General features: G+C 40.7%; 1 protein-coding gene and 1 long non-coding RNA gene across 2 annotated transcripts in view; one reads left to right on the top strand and one right to left on the bottom strand.

Annotated features, from left to right (window-relative positions):
- LOC123518266 overlaps positions 1-20,795 on the top strand; it is a 91,219-nt gene that overhangs the window by 9,174 nt on the left and 61,250 nt on the right. The gene's annotated exons all lie outside the window — the stretch shown is intronic.
- LOC123518265 overlaps positions 1-20,795 on the bottom strand; it is a 44,917-nt gene that overhangs the window by 16,542 nt on the left and 7,580 nt on the right. The window contains exons 2-3 of the mRNA XM_045278992.1: positions 12,784-13,105; positions 12,465-12,648 (exon numbers count right to left, since the gene is read on the bottom strand). Coding sequence (XP_045134927.1) covers positions 12,465-12,648; positions 12,784-13,095 — 496 coding nt within the window. The 5' untranslated portion in view covers positions 13,096-13,105. The remainder of the gene's footprint in view (positions 1-12,464; positions 12,649-12,783; positions 13,106-20,795) is intronic.

Raw genomic sequence — 20,795 nt, 5'->3', positions numbered from 1 at the left:
CAAATTCATAACGTCATTTCTGAACTAAACTGTACACCACCCGTTTATAATAAATAATACAAGGTGACGGTGGAAAAAAAAGATGATGATACCCCAGGAAATCACATAAGCGGCTTTCGTAAACACAGGTAACGTTAGCTGGAAGGTCGTGTCGTGAGGTACTGTTTACAATTTTTTTTTCTCTCCCTGCGGTGTGAGCGAGCGGTGCGATGCGAGAGAAGGAGGAAAGATTGATGTAGGCACGGCTCTCCGCCACGACCCTCCCCTAGGCACGCTATCATTCCGTACCTGACAATGGATACTGCACTTATAAATTTCACCCCATGACACTTTTAGGTTTGGATCCCTATCAAAGAAAGATATGTTCAATGTCTTGATAATGTTTTATCTCTTTCTGTGGTGTTGAAGTCTTTTTGATTTTCTTGGGAAGTAATTCTTTCGGTTCTGATCCTTAGCAAGCATAGAGATGCCCGTTATCATGAGGGTTTTTTTCTTTCTTTTCTCTTTTTCCTTTTTTTCTTTTTTTTTACGTTCCGTTGTGCAGAATCTTGGCTTTAATGGAAGGTAACTCTTTCTTTCGTCCCTGTGGTTTCATTTCCTTCACATTTCTCCCTCACTCCGTAATCGTTTCATACCATGTTCCTGACTCATCTTTTCGTCCCCTCGTCCCTCAGGCACACGAAACAATGAAGCAATGTACTTTTTTCCGTGATCGTCATTACCTGCTATGACACCTGAGATTCGTTCTTTATGTAAAACTGCACGTACTGGGATTTCAAACTTTTGTACACGCCCGCATATTTCTACAATAGAGGAAGAAAAGAGTACAGGTAAAAAAAAAAATATGAACATTAAGCTTTTCCTTTTCTAATAGAGAGTCAGCGACACCATTGCTACCTTTTGTTTCTTGAGTGTTCGGCGCGGCCGTTAAGACACCCGTTTGGATCGACCTTGCGCGGCCAGGTGTGATATTAGCATGTCATGATCACCGCCACTCGCAGGTGTTTGTGGTTGGGACGGCTCTACATTACCACACGCCTGAAGGGGCTGAACAGTGTGCGGTCCACGGCTGGCCTTCCCACACCTGGAGGTTTGCTCTCATGCTCCGAGTAGTATTGTTCTCTTCCTGTCTGTTGATTCTATTATTAAGGTCCCGGATGGTGAACTTGTGATTTTTCTTGTTAATCTCTCTCTCTCTCTCTCTCTCTCTCTCTCTCTCTCTCTCTCTCTCTCTCTCTCTCTCTCTCTCTCTCTCTCTCTCTCTCTCTCTCTCTCTCTCTCTCTCTCTCTCTCTCTCTCTCTCTCTCTCTCTCTCTCTCTTTCACTCATCATATATTTTTGCAGCTCTGTCGTTCTCAAACTTTAATTTCTCGCTGATTTTCTTTTTTTCTCTCCGCATCCGAAATTTTTTTTTTCGTCAGTGTTTCAACCTTGGCTAACCTTGCTCGGAATGCCGCCAGCACGCACCGACTCACTCCACCCAACTTCCTCTTGTTTTGTCTCCTCCTCCTCTCCGCCACCACTTTAAACTGGTTCACATTTTTTCCCTTGTCTTCTTAATTTTCTATGTCATAGTCACGTCGTGTGTGTGTGTTTCACTATTTGATCTGCTGCAGTCTCTGACGAGACAGCCAGACGTTACCCTACGGAACGAGCTCAGAGCTCATTATTTCCGATCTTCGGATAGGCCTGAGACCAGGCACACACCACACACCGGGACAGCAAGGTCACAACTCCTCGATTTACATCCCGTATCTACTCACTGCTAGGTGAACAGGAGCTACACGTGAAAGGAGACACACCCAAATATCTCCACGTGTGTGAGTGTGTGTGTGTGTGTGTGTGTGTGTGTGTGTGTGTGTGTGTGTGTGTGTGTGTGTGTGTGGTTCAATCATTGACTTATTATTATGAAACCGTTGTAAAATTTATTATGGAAACATAATTGATATACCAGTCGTTTTTATCACATTTGAGAAGGATTTTGGTGACGAAATTACGTTATCCTTACCTTCATTAATACTTCTGCCATAAGCACTGCCTTTATGTCTCTGTCGCCATTACCATTACCGCATCCTAAAAACAGATTAGTTTTATGACCGTCTACCAGGAAAGTTTTAGAGTGAACTAAATACCAGAACAGGAAGTGGTCCTATTTTCTTCTCCTTCAACTCACTTTCCTTTCAATCTTCCTTCACTCTGTTCTTGACATGGACTCCATACATCTCACTCTCTCTGTCATTGATTGTATGTTTGTGATTTTGATGACACTTGGCTGCCAGTCATCTCAAGTCCGGTATTCTAGTCGGTTCTTGGAGTGTACAGTGAAAAGTGAGAGGATGACGAGAGCAGAAGTCTTGACTCTCTAATGACGCGTGATTTATTTTTTTTTGTTTGTTTTTTATTCAAGAGACTATATTTCACCAGTTTTTGTAAGGTGTTTTTTTTTTTATAGACTTGAAGGTCATTGACAAACGTGAGTCTGGATTTCGGCTCGTTGCAGGTAATGCTGTGTGAATCTTTCGTATATTCTGCTTTTTGCCTGCAGTGAAAGTAATCTCGTCCACCTATACACACACACACACACACACACACACACACACACACACACACACACACATGATAATGATAGAAGAAAAACAGAATTTCCTTGCCAAGTTACATATACGTCATTCCAACCAAATGTTATGCAATCTGTCAGGCCATATACTCTTTTATTGCATGTAGAAACTATTAAACAAGTCGTATCTCAACACACCGTGGAGAGCCAACATCCGGTACATCAGGAGAATGAACTAAGGAGACACGCAACCCTTCAAACTCCATATGGCAGAAAAATTCCATTAGTTAATCTACTGGCGATTACTGACGGCACTGAAGTTTGTGGCTTAGAAGTTAATCTTACATTGCTGGCTTTTTTATATCAGTCTTCGTATGCGCCAAGACAAATATTCAAATTCATAATGTTCAGGATGATATGAAAACCACTAATTGGAGCTTCTAAGTGATTGCGTGTTAAGTTATCTCGTAGAGCATTTTCTTGTCTTTTACTGTTTTTCCAATAATCTTTATCTTTTTTTTGCATAACTTCAAAGGCTTACTACTTACGGCAACGTTGAAATCACTTGGCATAATTTCCTAGATTAACAATAACACCGAATCTCTCATAAAAAAAAGTGAACGTAGACCTTGAGAACTAACCAAATGCAGTCAGTCATATATCGCTAAATCATTGAATTCCCTATCAAAGTGTGTACATTTCTCACTGGACTTCATTTGTATTTCCAGCTCACATTTTGGTCAACTATACCATAAAAACAGACACCACTGGACTCTCTTCCTTGGTAGTTTTCAAGCTACTGAGTTTCACGTCTTCTTACATCTTAGATTGCTGTTTTGCATCTGTTGGATATTCCTTATCTCTAAAGAGGGTAATCACGGCTGCGTTTGGTAGTCAAAATTGTTCTCTGATTAAGCGTTAAGATGATTACCATAATTTCAGGACATTCACCTTTTATGTAATTTAGAGTATATTCCCCTTCAATAAGACCAGTAATTCACGTTTTATGAAGGTTCAGCTCATTCACCTGTGTTTCTTTTTATTGGTATATGTTTAATTTGGTTTTACGTATTTTCTTTGTTTGCATCCATCCATCCATGTATCCATTCATTCATCTGTCTACCTATCTGTCTACGTACCTAATTAGCTGTCTATCTATTTCCCTCTCTATCTATCTATTTACTAGTATATATGTGTCTATCAAACAATCTATGTAACTGCTTATATTTTCTAATTCCTTATCTTTCTTTTAAAATCAGGCTGTCTATCATCTAGTGTTTGACCGATTCATCTATTTGCGTACATAAACGCGCCAAAGCTGTGTATATTTCTGAACAATAACTTTATTTTCAAGGCATTTATCTGAAAAATAACTTAGAATTTTTTTTTTCATCGCATGGAATGTAATTATTCAAAACATTACGTCATGTTCTGATAAACCTCCTGCCCTCACATCCTCCTCGACCACACTGTGAGTAAGGAGCCACACCGCTGCCGGCAGATGGTTAAGCGAGAGGCAAGTGTAGGAAGAAAGCCATTACGAGGCCCAACAAGACGGCACATTGGGCTGTTCTCTGCCCCGGTAGCCAAGGAAGAAGACAGAGGAGAGCGAGGACTGAGAGCAAAAACATGTCTGCAACTTTGACCACCCGAAAATTGAGGGAAATTAAACTTGATTGTGGCTGCAACAACAGATGAGGACTGATTTTAAAATCGTTTTTGCAAAGATATTCCAGCAACGTGAAGGAAAAACAGAATCAATTTGACAAGAAAGATTGTTTTACGCTGGTCATCTCCCTGTCAGTGATTGTAAAAAAAGGACTCTTCCCTTCTATAGTAAACTCGTTTGTTCTGTGGACGATTTTGAATGGAGGACAGGAATCACGGGATAATCTGAAGTCCTAAATTGCAAGGAGCTGCCTTAGGGAAGTTTCTGGTGAGGGAGGAGTGGCAAAGGAGAGAAAGAAGACAAGGGGAAGGTGGATAGAAGTAAGAGATGGTGGTGAGTAAAGGACTTGGTGTATGTCAGTGATTCATGTTGTGGTTTCTCTTAGGTTTTTTACTTGTTCTGTGTGTGTGTGTGTGTGTGTGTGTGTGTGTGTGTGTTTGTCGTGAAATGGATAGTCTTTGAAGGTGCTTCCCCTGTAGTTTCGCGTTCGTTTCTTGAGTGGATGAGTTAAGTGGAGCAGTTTGAGGAGAAAATGACTTCCTGTGTCGTGGCGGAGGTGGACTTATCGTCTGTCTCGATTCAAGCGTAGGTAATATGAGGATACTTCCACTATAAAACAAAAAGTAGGAGTAGATCATTCATTGGCCGAAACTAGCAGTACTGTGAAGGTAACAGATGCGAGAAGGGCTTTTTGTATATAGATGTTTTTGAAAATGTTCTTGATTACTTTTCCTGGTTCATGTATCTGTGGCGGGTCTTCAATCTCCTTTTCAATTCCTTCTTTTCCTTATTTTATTCGCATACCTTTTTTCTTATTTAATTTTGATCTCCTAATTCTTTTGTTTGAACTGTAATTTCCTCAACCCATTTTCTTTTTATATTTCTCTTTTCTTATGCTTTTTCCTATCCTTTAAACCATAAGTAATCTTTGCATCTATTATTTTTCTTTTCACTTTCCTCTCTCTTTTCGTATAACTAATTGTACTTTTCTTCTTCCTCTTCATCATCATCTACTACGGCCACTTGCCTTAATCATTTATGTGTACCATTGCCTTTATTTTCATGCTTCTATTCTTTGTGTTTCTTTCCCAAGTGTCCATTACTCCAGACTTTTATCTCTATCTTTGCTACTGCTTTCCTCCACTTCAGTATTACATAACTGTCTTGGTTGCTTTTAGCGTCTTCATCATCTTCCATTATTCCAAGTTTCCGCATTATTATTCCGTGTCTTCTCGTCAGCCTGGTCTCTTACAACTCCTGAATTATGTAACTTCCATGTTCCGCTCGTACACCTTAATTGACGAACTCCCGTAAGAATATCATTAGTCTGAGTTCAAATCCGAAACAAGGAAGGGAGGGGAAGGGAAACGATTCATTACCAGCATTACAGTCATTAGAAGCATAATTTCTTCACGTGGAATCACCCGCGGGATGCTTTGTTTCTGTCTTATTAGCGTCACTACACTTGCTTTTATTTTTTGCTACTCAACCTTACCCAACCTCTCCTCTCATGTGTTCCTTCTTCCTTCTAACCAATTACACCGTTCTTTCTGCACCTTCCACCCCCATTCTTCTCTCTCTCTCTCTCTCTCTCTCTCTCTCTCTCTCTCTCTCTCTCTCTCTCTCTCTCTCTCTCTCTCTCTCTCTCTCTCTCTCTCTCTCTCTCTCTCTCTCTCTCTCTCTCTCTCTCTCTCTCTCTCTCTCTCTCTCTCTCTCTCTCTCTGCCACCTACGAGTGAATGCTACTTCTGTCTAATTTCTCACCGCCACCGGCAACTCAAGAGCGTCATTATAGTGTTGGTTTCTCCTGAGCGTCTCTGGGTTCCGCTCAGCCTGACTGCCACCCCCTCCCTGATACCACCAGTCTTTATACCGTGAAGATAGTAACTATAGGGATTACGTTAGGGAGATTATTTATATGTCATACTGAAGCTGTACACGTATTAAAGTTTGTAAAGATATGAGATTACGGGATACGTGTGAAAATTGAGTTAGAGGCGCTCTCAGTATGTTTAAATGATTGGTTGTGTGTTACGGAGAAATAAATAAGTGTTTTGTAAGGTTAGCGAAGTGATGTAAGTCGGAAGGTGAAGCTGGGTATGAAGTAACCTCTGGAAGAGATCGAGATAAAGGAATACATGTCTAAAAAAAAAAAAAAAGGAAAGAACAGCTAATGACGTTCTCAGAATATAAAGTGTTCTGGTGCGAGTGCAACGATGATAAAAAGAAAGCTGTCTTGTCAGGCGTTGCCCCAAGGAGACTGAAGATGAGTGTGAATAGTGCATTTATCCTCTTTTTACATGGAGATTACATGCAGTTCGTTTAATTCTATTCACTTAGGATGCGATAATCATGTCATGTTTGGTACCATTAACAGGTTAACAGACTACACCATTATTAACGTGCTCCTCATGAAATAGTTAGGAGAGACGTTTTTAACGCAATTCTTTTAATTTTATTCTCTTTAGAATATGATAATTTCATCATAGTTGATGTTTATAATAAGTAGACAAACTGCATACTTACTAACATGCTCCTCAACAAATAGTTAAACAGAGACGTGTTCATACTGTAATGTAGTTCTAAAGTCTTGTTCACCTTGGATGTAATAACTCTTTGTCATGTTGGTGGCTGCAACAGGTAAACAAAGATTACCTAATTAGCACTAAGAAACAATTGAGGAGGCATCTTGGCAGCTTAATGCAACTTGCTACCCATTTGATGAGGTAAATACATCCAGTTCCTCTTAAGGAGACGTGGTACTCATGTTATTGGCCATGATGTGAAGACAGATACTGCATTATTCACAACCAAATTCAACAGAACAGTTAGAGAAAGTGCGTGGCGGTTTTACATAATATTCTGTACATATTATTACGGTCTGCGTGTTTATTTCACTAATACGCTGCTGCTAATTGAAGTAACACGGTGTTCTATTGACACCTCACCGCTGGCGCCAGATGCTGTAAGTGGGAGGTGCTAATACCTTCAGTCCACACACCTCGGGAACTGTTCTTTTATTCACGGCTAACTGTTGTGGTGTCCTCTTTTAAACTCTCCGCTATGACCAACTTTTTTTGTAGCATTTTTCCCTCCCAAGATGGACATGATGCGCTTTTATACGTCTTTTCTTCTCCTCTTAACATCATTCTGTCTTGTTCTGCTGCGTCACGTCTGTCCAAGGGATTATCTTTACCTGTATGCCTAAGTATCTTTTATATCAGGTGTCCAACAACTACTGCTCCGTGTCAATTTAATTATTTTTGTGTGTTTCCTGCTTTCCTCTTTTCTCTTTTCTGCCTTTTCCGCATTTCTCATCTTTTTCATCTTCATTGTCATTTATGTACTTTCCAAGCCTTTTTTTTCTTCCTCTTATCTTCTCTCCTTTGCATCATCTTTCTCCACCTCTTCACATTCTTCCTCCCTCTAAAGTCCTCATTAGTGTGACCCTCCCTTCTTCCTCTTCCTTCTTATCCTCCTTCATATGCTCCTGAAGCTTCTCGTTATTTTTCATTTCCATCCTCCGTCCTCCTCCTCCGTCCTCCTCCGTCCTCCTCCTCCTCCTCCTCCTCCTCCTCCTGCTCCCTAGCCACTTGTTCATCCCTGCAGGTGTGTCCCGGGGCGGATGGTGGTTCTTTCCGCTGCCGTCTGTCGTAGCGGGTAACTGTTCTTCCATCTCTCCCTCCTTCTCTCTCTCTCTCTCTCTCTCTCTCTCTCTCTCTCTCTCTCTCTCTCTCTCTCTCTCTCTCTCTCTCTCTCGCTTTCGACGTTAATTGTTGTTCTTTTTGTTGTTAATTTTTACCTATGCCCATATTTCTTTTCTATGCCTTTGTATGTACTGATCTTTTGCCTACTTATTCTTTATTTCTTTTTCTTTCTTTTTTTTCTTTCTATCCATCTTCCCTTGCAATAATGACTGTTGTGGATTTACACATAATTCGTGTTGTTTTCTGATCCTGTAAACAAAACTCACACGTTTATACGTATGATTAGATAATTGTTAATGAAACTTTAGATTGTAAGCAAAATTCGAATTCAAGTATAAGGAAGGCTATTAATAGACCTTAACCCGTTCAGTACCATGCATGACGCATTTCTGTATTCATCCTGCATATTATTTGACGATTTTATACAGCTTGAGAAACTTATGTTGGGTATTAAAATAGTGAAGACTGTGGCCATTAATCTTCTGACCTCCATAGACCCTTCTTAATGTCAGTAGAATAGTCTAATCATACAAAAATCTTAAGGTGAAAATGTTTCCCACTACTGAAGAGGTTAAGAAAAGTATTCATAGTTTTTATATGGCCTTTGTGTGCTATTAGTTATTAAAAGAGAATATTTTAGACCGACGACTAAGAACTTCTAATGTATACGTAACCAGTATATAAGTTTCCTCCAAGACAAATACGATTAAACTTGAATTGATGAGTGAAAACACGACATTAACTGCGAGAATATCCAAACAAGTACCCATTATTTATTTTTTGCATTATCAGGAAGCAAAAACAACGTCTCTTATTTTTTCTTTCATTGACGTATTACTGGTAGTGTGCCTCCCTCAACTCTCCTGTCGATGCACTGCTATAACTGTTCTATCAGCTCGGTTCCTTCCCAATTCTTCCACACGTGATTTTCTTTCCGTCTCTGCCCTCCCTCCCTCCCTCCCTCCCTCCCGCTCTCCCATCCAGCCATCATACCTCACGCAGAACGAAGATTGAGAGAGAGAGAGAGAGAGAGAGAGAGAGAGAGAGAGAGAGAGAGAGAGAGAGAGAGAGAGAGAGAGAGAGAGAGAGAGAGAGAGAGAGAGAGAGAGAGAGAGAGAGAGAGAGAGAGAGAGAGAGAGAGAGAGAGAGAGAGAGAGAATACAATGCCTCAGAAGAACGACAGATGCTTCTTGGTTGAGAGCACGTTGGGGGGGAAGGTGGAGGTGGTGGAGGTGGTGAGGTGGTGAGGTGGTCGCCCCTCGATGCCTTACGTGGAGGAAGGGTGAAGGTCAAGAGCAGGAGACGAAAAGAAGCAAGAGCGAGGAGAAAAAAAAAAGAGCAAGTTTGAAGCTGAATTGAAATAAGAAGAGATGGAAACCAAAAGAAAAAAAACATATGTAAGGAGACCGAAAGAAGAGAGAGAGAGAGAGAGAGAGAGAGAGAGAGAGAGAGAGAGAGAGAGAGAGAGAGAGAGAGAGAGAGAGAGAGAGAGAGAGAGAGAGAGAGAGAGAGAGAGAGAGAGAGAAGGGCGTGAAACAAAAGAAATGGAAGGGGAAATGAAGGTCAGCAGCAGGAGACAAAAAGATCAAGAGAGCGAATGGTGTTTCAGGGAAAATAGAATTGAAAAATGTGAACAGAAATAACGAAATGGAGTTGAACATAAAAACAAACAAACCGAGAAGAGAATGAAATAAAAGAAGAAGAATGTAAAAGGTTAAAGATGATAAGGAATAGACTGACCGGTTTATGAGAAGGAAGGCTAGAAAAGAAGGTAATGCAAAAAAAAAAAATAATAAGAAACTGGAACGATCAAAAGATAATGTAGAAATAAAAGAAAAGATGTGTAACACTTTCATATAGTCATTCCTCTGTAGGTGCGATGAGAGAGAGAGAGAGAGAGAGAGAGAGAGAGAGAGATTAAACACACATCACTCTGTAAGATAAACAAGCTGCAAGGAGCATTAACCAATAGAGGACCCGCCATTGCACGGAAGACCAACTCTTGTATCAGAATGTAACAAAAGGCCATTATATAACCGTAACCCTTAACGCCCCTAGTATCATACAGTCTCTTATGAAGCAGCCAGAGGGAGTGAGAGTAAGCGACGGTGAACTGGATGTATAGATGAATATATTAACGTGTGATTTAACGTGGAAATAAAGAGCAAAACCTTGTGTGTGTGTGTGTGTGTGTGTGTGTGTGTGTGTGTGTGTGTGTGTGTGTGTGTTTACTTTTTAGTGAAGGAGAAGTCGATGAATTGTTTTCTGTTTTCCTTGTTATTTTCTTCAGTATTTCCTGGTTTCTCTTTTCCTTATCTAGTGGCCATCTTCCGGTTCTTGTTATGTGCTTCTTTCCTCTTCTTCCTGCTGCTTCTAATCTATGTCTATTTTCTTCATCTTCCTTCTTTTCTTCCTTCTTCATTTTTTCTCCTTCAGTTTTTATAGACTCTTCTCCGTGGTTCGATTACTTCCCTTCAGTTCACGCAAGATTGATAAAAAAAAGTGACGCTCTGGTTTTGATTTATCGCACCCCAAGACCTGTAATCCAAATGTATATAGTTTTTATTTATTACTTTACGCTTCACAGATTTATGGCGTTCATTTTTCCTCCTCTAAGTCAGGCTTGCGTGTCTTCACTTGGGTTTATTATTTACCCTTAAGCGCATTATTAAGATTCCGTTTACGTATATATTATTTTCACTTTAGGGGTTGTTATCGTCTTGTATTTTACTCTTCCTCATTCAGTCTTAATGTTAGTTCTGTCTCCTTTATTAGACCTTTAGTTTATTTTATTTAGATACCCTATATGTACAATACTTTTTACTTCATCGTTTGTTGTATTGCATTTCTTTGTTCCTCATCTAATCTTTTGTCGATTTTGTCTCTTCTACTTCGCTTCATGTGTCATAAGCGTTTTATTATGAGTGTTTTTACAAGTGAGACATATCTTATTTTGGCTCATGGTTGTCTGTTGCCTTCTATTCTTCCCTTATCTGTTCTTATGTGAGTTTTGTGTCTTTTTGTATTATTACGTGTCATTTGGGCTTTATCGGTTATTATGCTCCTTTTCATTTAATCTTTACTATGATCCTCTTCATTTAATCTTATGTCTGTTTAATCAGTTTTACTTCCTTTTAACACGTACTGTCTTACTTTTTTAGTTCATCCTCTCATGCTTTATCTATCATTAAATTAAACTGAAGCAACATATACCTAGCAATTCATCTCATCAACGCAGACAAACTCTACACGCGCGGCACATTTTATTGACAAAAGGTAGCTAAGTACACAGCAATTTCCTCGGTGCGTCAACGTTCTAAGAGAGCACGAGAGCCAACACAAACCTTGAATGGCAGATGAACGATAATGAGTCAGTATTTACCCTCGCGTCCCATCACAACCTTTGAAGTTTGGCGCACACACAATGTTGCCGACACCGCTGGTTCGGATCGATATTTGGTGTGTGGGTTTTATTTATTTATTTTTTTCTTCCTGCTTCGTTTTTATTTCATGATATACAAGGTGGCGAGGGACGAGAGGAAGGTGCGGGTGGTTGTGTTCGTGGTGTGTCGGCATCCTTGGGCAAACGCAGACGTGAGAGAGAGAGAGAGAGAGAGAGAGAGAGAGAGAGAGAGAGAGAGAGAGAGAGAGAGAGAGAGAGAGAGATTATTATTATTATTGTTTTGAAATAGCTCCCTCATTGCAACTAGTAACATTTTATCTGAAGAAAGATAACACCGCATAATATCTGTTTGTTTTAGAGAGAGAGAGAGAGAGAGAGAGAGAGAGAGAGAGAGAGAGAGAGAGAGAGAGAGAGAGAGAGAGAGAATATCCAGTTGAAAAGCATATCATTGTCCGAACTCGTAGGAGACAAAGTAGATAATCTCAGCACAGTGTTTCCTGGACGATACATTCCACTTACAACAGTCATTAGTACGTTTTAATAGCACCACCTGCTTGTGTCGGGATTTCCGCCGTTGCATTTATGTAGTGTTCGGTCGAGGTGAAGAAACTACTTTTGCCCCGTGATTGTGCGTAACTGAGGAGTGGCGCGCAGAAACCACAACCATTGAGAACCTAACACTTAGGCATAACAACTCGGTGCCGTTAACTCGTAACTCACAGCGACAAGACGTGCAGCTCATAAGCCATTACTCAACAAATTTCTTCGTACCACGTAGTCGCACATTTGTGGATCTTAACCTTTTATTTCAAGAAAACCCTATTTGAATAAATTTCAAGAAAAAGCTTACCCTATGTCTATTCCCATGGTTGTCACAAATTACTGGTAAATTTAAACCTTCAGTTGGTATATATATATTAATAGATAATTCAATTTCTGAAGAACTGTGTCGTGTGAAACAGTGTTGCATGTCTTCTGAAACTCCGATAGACTTTTCCTAGCAGAGGATGTACAAAGCTATTCGGAAACCCAAAAGCAATTATTCTAGCAGAGTAAGACCTCAACAGAAACTCATAGGGATTGTTATTCCCAGTAGAAGTCATTGTTCCCAGCAGATTGCAGTACTCACCAGGATACATGTCAGCGTTGGAGGAGAAGAGGACGCACAGACCCGTCTCGTAGTTGACCGCCATGCAGGATCGGTTGTTGCGGCACATGTCGATGCAGTCTGTAAGCTTGAGGGTGCCAGGCTGCGAGTCGAGCATGTCGGCAGGGGCAGAGTACACGTAGCCCGTCACCAGCTCGAAGTTAATCTGTAAAAGGAGAGAGAAGCCGTGAGTGCCGGTGATTTGACGCGAGATGACTAAATCTCAAATTGTTACTCTTCCCATAAGGAAATGGCTTTTGATTATAGATATTTGAGGTCACACAATTAAGTAATCTCTTACCTGCTCAGGGGGGCAGCTGGAGACCTCTAGGGTGGTCGATTCAAAGTTTGTATTGAGGACCGGGATGGAGGGCAGTGAGCCGGGCTGGATAGGCTGGATGGGCTGGACGGGCTGGACGGGCTGGACGGGCTGAATGGGCTGGATGGGCTGTGATCCAAGCACGAAGGGCTGGTCAGGGGATGCGGGCTGGCTGGGAGCAGGCTGCCCCACGTCCTCTATTATATCTTGGGCGAGGGTGGGCGCCATGAGGGCAAGGATGCAAGCCAGGTAGGGGGCGACGCTGAAGGGCAGCATTCTGATTACCACGAACATGCGATTTTATCTGCAAAGACAGGGAAAGCATGCGTTAGAAAAATACTGATTGGGAATTCACTCGTGGCTTCTATATTATCTTATGTTGTAATATCAAATTTTGCAATATAGAACATTTGATATGTGTTACTTATCGTATCAAATGAACTTCACGTACGACAGCGTTGATAATGTAATATATTGTCAGATAGATAATCATTGGATAAGTATAACGTGTAGATTTGCACGTAGGGAGTGTGTTATCGAATATTTAGACATGCTCTTAGCGGGTGTGTTATTAAGCGCTGTCATCGTGAAACAAGACAACGACAACATTTGGCTTAGGTTCACTTTTACTTACTCTACAATTTAATTTGTATGATCGACAAAATCATCATGTATGTACAGTGAATTGATTGCAAGGATGCTAAGGGCAAGTAGAGATGTTTGCACGCAGTGGAGTCCAAAGGTTAATGTCTCATTTTTTGGGGTTTCTTTAGCTGCAAATCCTTGTTACCGTGGCTAAATCTTTTATTGAAACATCTTGGGAACTTGTGAGTTGCGGTAGGAATACAGTTTCTAGTTTTGATAATATTAAATGAATATTAAATAAAGATACGTCCTAAGAATATGATAGAAGAGTTATTATCATTATGGTATTACTGTGACTCATTTCCATGGACTGTGTTAAAGGAATTCTTTATAAACACTTTGAAGAGTCATCAGAAAATAAATAGCCAGTACTCGATCTTTTTTTCAGCTGGAGAGTCAGTACTGAACAATCTTTTTTTTTTTTTTTTGGGTGGGAAGAACTCATATTATTACCTTGCAATCCTGCTTCAAAATACGGAAGCTCAGAATCAAGTAATGATACCAAGCGAAAGCGAAACTATACTTTTTCCGCACTGACATGTATTTGGAAAGTTGCATAATTGTGGGGAGGACTTTATTACACGCTTATTACATGCTACATAGAAGAGAGGGAGAGAGTGACAGAGGACTGAGAGGGTGAGGGAATCCGTCTCGTACTAAGGTCGTCCCCTTTCCTTATTAGTCTTCTGTTCCTGGTCTCTGGTGACTCTCATTGATAGATACGAAAACTTGTAGTTATCTTCGCAGGAACTTCGGATAACTATCGATACCTGCTTACTTGTGAACGATACAAAGTGTTTAGTCGAAAGGAACGAAGATATGATTTTTATGTATAAATTTCAAGAGTAATAACAAAATCTTAGTTTATTTTCAAGTATACAAGATATTCAGGCGACGAGGAATGAAAATGCTACCTATGCACGTGAATATAGGTGTTATTTTCGTTTTTTTACAGTTGATCCTCACTTGATTATCAGAGGATGACTCATGGATGTGAATGGTTAGGAGTGAGGCGGAGGTGAGAAACGGAACATGACTGATGGAAACTGACTGGTGGAAAGTACGAGTATGTGATAGGGAGCCATGAGGGAAACGTGACTTGCGGGCGGGGAATTCTGAAAGTAACTGGATTAGGATGACTTTGTGAAGAATTGCCCAAAACGTACTGCTTTATGATCTCATGCCTTTATTAGAGGAGTATGTTTACTGATAGGAGATGATGAGCAGAAGATGAGAAAGTGATTTTTGAGCGCAGAAGTCGGAAAGTAACTGGTAGGGAGTGACTTTCAGGAGGAGTACCAAGAAAGCATTGAATTTTTATTTCACGCAGTATGGGATTTGTTTACTGATGTGAGATGATGAGTGGGAGATGAAGTAACTTTCTGGTGATGAATTCTGAAAGTGACTGGTAGAGAATGGCTTTGATGAGTGCTAAAGAAAAGACAGTGGGCTAGGATTTCATGTGATATAAGTTTATTATGTTTACTAATGGGAAATAATGTGACTGAGGGATGAGAAGGTGACTTTCCTCTGATAAATTCTGAAAGTAACTAGTGGATTCTGACTTTCATTCTTCTTCATACGACCTTATTCCCACTGTGAAGTAGGATCAGCCGCTAGAGTTAACTTCTTTCATCTGCTTATATTCAATTTGTCCTTTTCCAGTAGTCACTTTCATGAGCAGCGCCAGGAAATCTAGCGTCTCATGTTCTTTGGCAATAACTGATTTTATGTGTGTTTCTTGAGGTGACTTATTCATAAGTCTTAGTCAGTTGAGTAAGGTATGACGAGTAATGGAAAGGGTGACTGACTGAGAACTAATAACTTCAAGGGCAATGACTGGAATGAACTGAAGTGAACGGAAATTAGTCACGAAAACTTCCCTGCATCTTAATGACCATATCTGATAACCAGACTTTTAATTATCAACGTTTTATATTCCTAATTTCCTTCAGAATGTCTACTGTTATTAAGGTTGAGGAGGATGGCAATATATCTCCTAATTTTATGAAGGAAACACAAGCATCCTCTCTTTGTCCTCTTTTCTTTTATCTCTATCTTGTATCACTATTCATGAATACTGGACAATACTCTCTGCAATTTTCATCTGTTATCTTTCTCTTTTTATGGTCTGTTATTTTTATTAAATTTTTCGTCTTGTTTCTAATTTACTTAAATCATTCATATCCTGTCTGTTTCATGCATTTCATTGACATTTTCGTTATTCTTTCAATTATTCCTTGTAACTCGACTCATTAAGTTGTAATGTCCTTTTCTTCGTTTTCTGTTTGTCTCTGTCTAATTGCCTGTCTGCCTGCCTGCTTGTCTCAGTCTATCACTCAGTCTCCCCATACACGCTTACAATTTCACACATCTTTAGAATAAACAGCGAAAATCCTCACTAACATCCTCGTAAACAACAACACCATCGACAACAACAACATCAACAACAACACTATTACTTTTACCGTCTGTTCTTCATTTGAGTTTATTCGTGTACTCCCCCAGACCTTGCTACCAGACTCGACCGGCACCTTTTTCGTGTCCCCCGGCACTGCACCTTCGACGCGCTCTGTCCCACGAACGCCGAGTCATTTGGAGTAACCACAAACCTCCTGTCTTGTGGTCAGGACTTTAGCGCTCCTCCGATACCTTTAAACACGCTAGTACGGACACCCACTCCTTCCTCATCCTGTTCCTGCTCTTCCTTTTGTTCCTTCTCCTCCTCCTCTTGTTCCTTCTCCTTCTCCTACTTCAACATCCCTGCTTCTTCTGTATGTGTGTGTGTGTGTGTGTGTGTGTGTGTGTGTGTGTGTGTGTGTGTGTGTGTGTGAGCGTGTGAGATACGTGTAATTCTGCGGTGTGGCATCTTTAGGAGAGGTCACGGCGGGAGAGAGAGAGAGAGAGAGAGAGAGAGAGAGAGAGAGAGAGAGAGAGAGAGAGAGAGAGAGAGAGAGAGAGACTGTGTACAAGGTAGCTTAACCTAATCAAAAGAGGTCAAATGTAACTTCTCAGGGCTTTACGTGACTGACAACCACAAGGAGACTGTACCAATAGAAGTCATTATTTTTTTATTTATACCTACCAAACCACAAGGAACCCAACACCAAGAAGACAAGACTCCAGAACTCCGCTGTGAATGTTATTGTCCTACGGAGTTGCGAAATACGATGTTCCCGTTTCGAATTACGCATGTCATACTCGCGTGACTAGAGAGCTTGAGAACGAATCGATTTTTACGGGCAATTTCACAACCGAGCATCCTGTAGTGAAGCGAAGCCGGCCTGCCACGTACGCAGGATCATTTAGAGAAGAGACAACGGTGAAGCGGGGAGGGAGTGGGGTTCGGAGATGCGAGTTTATAGTTTCAAACCGGACAAAGTGATACGTAATGATATAGAATAGTGTGTGTACGTGCGTAAGGTTGATGTCCGCTACTGCACTTACACACACACAACCACATGCACACGCACACACGACAGGAGGAAGGCAGCAAGCTAAACCGTACAAGAGATTACCAAAAAGGAAAGAAAACAGCGATAGACGGAAGGGCTGACGTGTAAATAGTGATCACCGCCAAAACTCCTCCATTACTACTGACGAAGGAGACTGCAAAGTTTGTGATGAGCTTGTACTTTTTCTCTGCCTCTTATCTCCTCCTGTATCTACTTCCTTTAGTTTCGACCCGTTTTACCGTCCTCCCTCTCCTCCTCCTCCTCCTCCTCCTCTTCCTCCTCGGCCGCCGCACCAGTGGAGGAATGAAGGATGGCAAGGACGGGGAAGGACATTCGGTTTCCGGCAAAAGGTTGAGAAACTGCTTCCGTCGCCACGCCTCTCCTTAGCTTCTCTCCTTCTCGCTTTCCTCTTTTCCTCAATACTTTTTACCTTTTCCTCATTTCTCACCTCCACACTTCCTTCCCTTTATATTCATGTTCCTCATTCTTTCACTTTCTCTACTCTCTTTATCTCCATATTTCCTACCTTTCTGCCTCTTTCCCTTCTTCTTTCATTTTCTCTCCTTTTCTTCCCCATCTTTTTTTTTCTCCTTACGTTCATTGACATGCTGATATTCCTTTGTTGTCACTAGCGGTAATAATATATTTTGTCTCATCCACAAAAATAAAAAGAAAATTTACCATGCATTTGTGAGAATAAAAGTATAAATACATACGATGCATTTTTACATTATTTTCAAGTGCTGACGAGATTGTAGCTTAAAATCCTCACTGTTATGTACTTATCAGCGTTTATTTCCTCCTTTTTTTTTTAATATAATGCTTCCTCCTCCTCCTCCTCTTCTTTCTCCCCCTCCTCCTCTTCCTCCTCCTCCTCCCTTCTCCTCCTGTTCTTTCTTCTCATATTCCATCTCATCGTCGCATCCTCCTCACCTTTCCCACACCCGATGATTATCACTTCCCTCTTCCCATAACATCTAATTTTTCATCGCCAGCCTTCTCTTCGCTCTTTACCGCTTTCTTCCAGCCATCCTTCCGCGCCCTCTCGTGTACTTCCCTTCCCATTCCTCTCTTCCGTTCCTGCAGCTTTCCTTCTTCGGTAATATGCAGTTATTCGTCCCGAGACACGCACGCAATACAGTTGGTTTGCCGGAAGGGTCACTGTCTTCTGTACGTTTTGAGTTCGTACCTGATCGACCTTGCGGACTGTACGTACATGCCTTAGACCAAAGCAGCAGAAGCAAGAGCAATTAAGGAAGGAAGAAGATTAGAAGGTGAGATAGAGGAGATATGAGGTGGTGGTGGTTGTAGCAGTGGAGAAGGAGGAGAAGAAAGGAAAAAGGAAGGGAATAATACAAGAACAGAAAGGAGAAAAAAGATGATGAAATCAAGAACAAGAATCAGAACAAGGAGATGAAAGAGGAGGAAAGAGAGAAAAATAAGTGAAACTGGAAAAAGGCAAAGGAACAAGTACAATAACACTATAAATAATAATGATAATAATGATGAAATTCAAGATACGATTACAATGACTCGGCAAATACCATGAAAAAAGAACACTGTAATAGTAGAGAGAGACGGAAATATAACTAAATGAGAGAAAGATAATGAAGAAAGAAGGAAGTGAGGAAGGAAGGAAGAAGAGGCAGAGGAAGGAGAACAAGGTCGAGGAAATACCAGAGTGAGGAAGGAGAGGCGTGGGAAGCAAGGCAGGTGAACATCCTCCTTCGCCGTGACAGCTGACGAGGGAAGGAAAATAATCAAGTGAGCTCATGAAATGCTGACTCGAGGCAATTATCACGTTTCCCGTTGGTATTTTTTTTTTTTTTTCGTAAGGGTGAGATGGTAATACATTTTTTTTCTTTTCTTTTCGTTCAGCGCCTCAGGGTACTCGTCTTTATAAAGCAGGCGGAGAGATCAGTCATATTTGCACCTCGTCTGATATGATTAATGCGATGATGTGATGGAATTTGAGCGGTGTTTTGTCAGTTTGGCATTCTTGGATGTGCTTCGCGACGGGAACGAGTAAAACATGGTGTCATCCTTGAGCTATCTTTTTTTTTTTTTTTTTTTTGGTACCTGGGGGTGGTAGAGAACGGGAATGTTAGGTACGAGATTTCCGCAGAATGAATTGAAATATTAACTTCGTGTAATCTTTGAGAGAGACTAAATCATTATCAAATCCTTTTTTATACTTATTCTTTTAAGTATAAGATATAAAGTTATAGAAAAAAATATATATATGCAATGCTAGTTGAAAATTTGTAACTGGAGATGAACTACAGTACTACATAAGAGTGCCATATATCTTTAATCGGTTACAAGAAGCAGTCTAAGGAATGAAGGTATTATTTGTTCCATGTATAAACTCTGAGAGACTGGTGAAGTATGTGGCTAAATTTATGGTTGGAGGGCAATGCGATATATTTAGGTACAAGAAATTAATATGTGAAGTCTATACATGTAAGCTTCAAGAGCGATACTTTTAAGAGATACAAGACGTTCAAGCTTAAGGAATAAAAATTAAAGTTACTTAGATGCATTTGGAGCCAACTTTCCTTAATCTCAGCCTCGTTAAGACCCTGAGTTAAGATAGTACTCATGAAATATTATAACAAAGTCCCATATTCTTTATTTCGGGGAGAATTACAAGTGAAGATGATGAACGGAATAAAAACAGGAAGGTCAACAGAGAATATGGATGTCACTTTCCTCTTTATTCACACTAGGACAATGACCCCCACTCCCCTACTCCCATTCTGTGACAACAAGATTACGTCACCGTTAGGATGCAGCCAGCCAACGAATCAAGGAGTCAACCTGTCAGCCAGTCAGCCAATCGGCAAACCAACCAACCAACCACCAACCGAGCCACATCATCATCTCAACTGTCATCCACCCACTCACCTCCCTCTCCACCCAACATAAATCACATTCCACTCCACTCCACTACAAACGACTCATCGTGCACTTTGCTCCACCCTCCTCCACCCATTCAGCCTCCACTCTTTTGATGGAGAGGCTTGCCGAGTAATAATTTCCACCCCTAAGGCAACAATGGAGAAGGCAATGGCTGTGATGGTGGTGGTGGTGGTGGAGGAGGTGGATGAACAGGTGGGTGTGGGAAACGTGACGTGCATACCTGGTTGATCTCACAGTGCAAATATTAATTAACTGGGGTGTTACCTGTGCAAGGCGCCATTACCTAAGGCAAGAGAGAGAGAGAGAGAGAGAGAGAGAGAGAGAGAGAGAGAGAGAGAGAGAGAGAGAGAGAGAGAGAGAGAGAGAGAGAACCTATAAGGGATTCCAGGTGTTACTATTCGCATAGCAAGAACGAAAGAACTTTAGTCTCAAAATAAGCTTAAAACCGAGGTATATTTCGGCAGTGCAAATTCACAGTTATTTCTGACAACACTTACGTAACCATCTTGCGATTGTTCGCTAAAAACGTATTCTAGAACCGGTTTAAGGAATAAATTGAGGACGATTTCGTCATTTCCTAAACATTTAAAACTCTTAAGTGCGTCTGAGATAAAAATAGGAAGAATTTGGCTTTAAGTGTGTTGACATGTTAACCTCACCACTCGCAACTCATGTAAAGAGGCTCATGTCATGGAGCGCATTGCAGGAAGGAAAGTTGTAAACTAATATTAACTTCTCATTGAATGTGTAAAAATTGAACTTGTTTGCAGGATAACTAGAGATATGAAGAGACACGTTAACTAAGATTAGCAAGAAGGAAGTTGATTTTAGGAAAAGAAACGTTGTTATCAAGAATGAAATGAGAATTTAATATTTGCAAATTAAGATAAGATAGAAAAAAAAGAATAAATCGTGAAAGTCAGTCATGAAGAAAGATTCAATCGTGAGAAAAGTCTCGTTGGTTTACAGTTT

This window comes from Portunus trituberculatus, chromosome 43 (assembly GCF_017591435.1).
Source record: "Portunus trituberculatus isolate SZX2019 chromosome 43, ASM1759143v1, whole genome shotgun sequence".
NCBI lineage: Eukaryota > Metazoa > Arthropoda > Malacostraca > Decapoda > Portunidae > Portunus > Portunus trituberculatus.
Note: the sequence above shows the minus strand (reverse complement) of the source record. Positions and strands in the feature narration are given on the sequence as shown.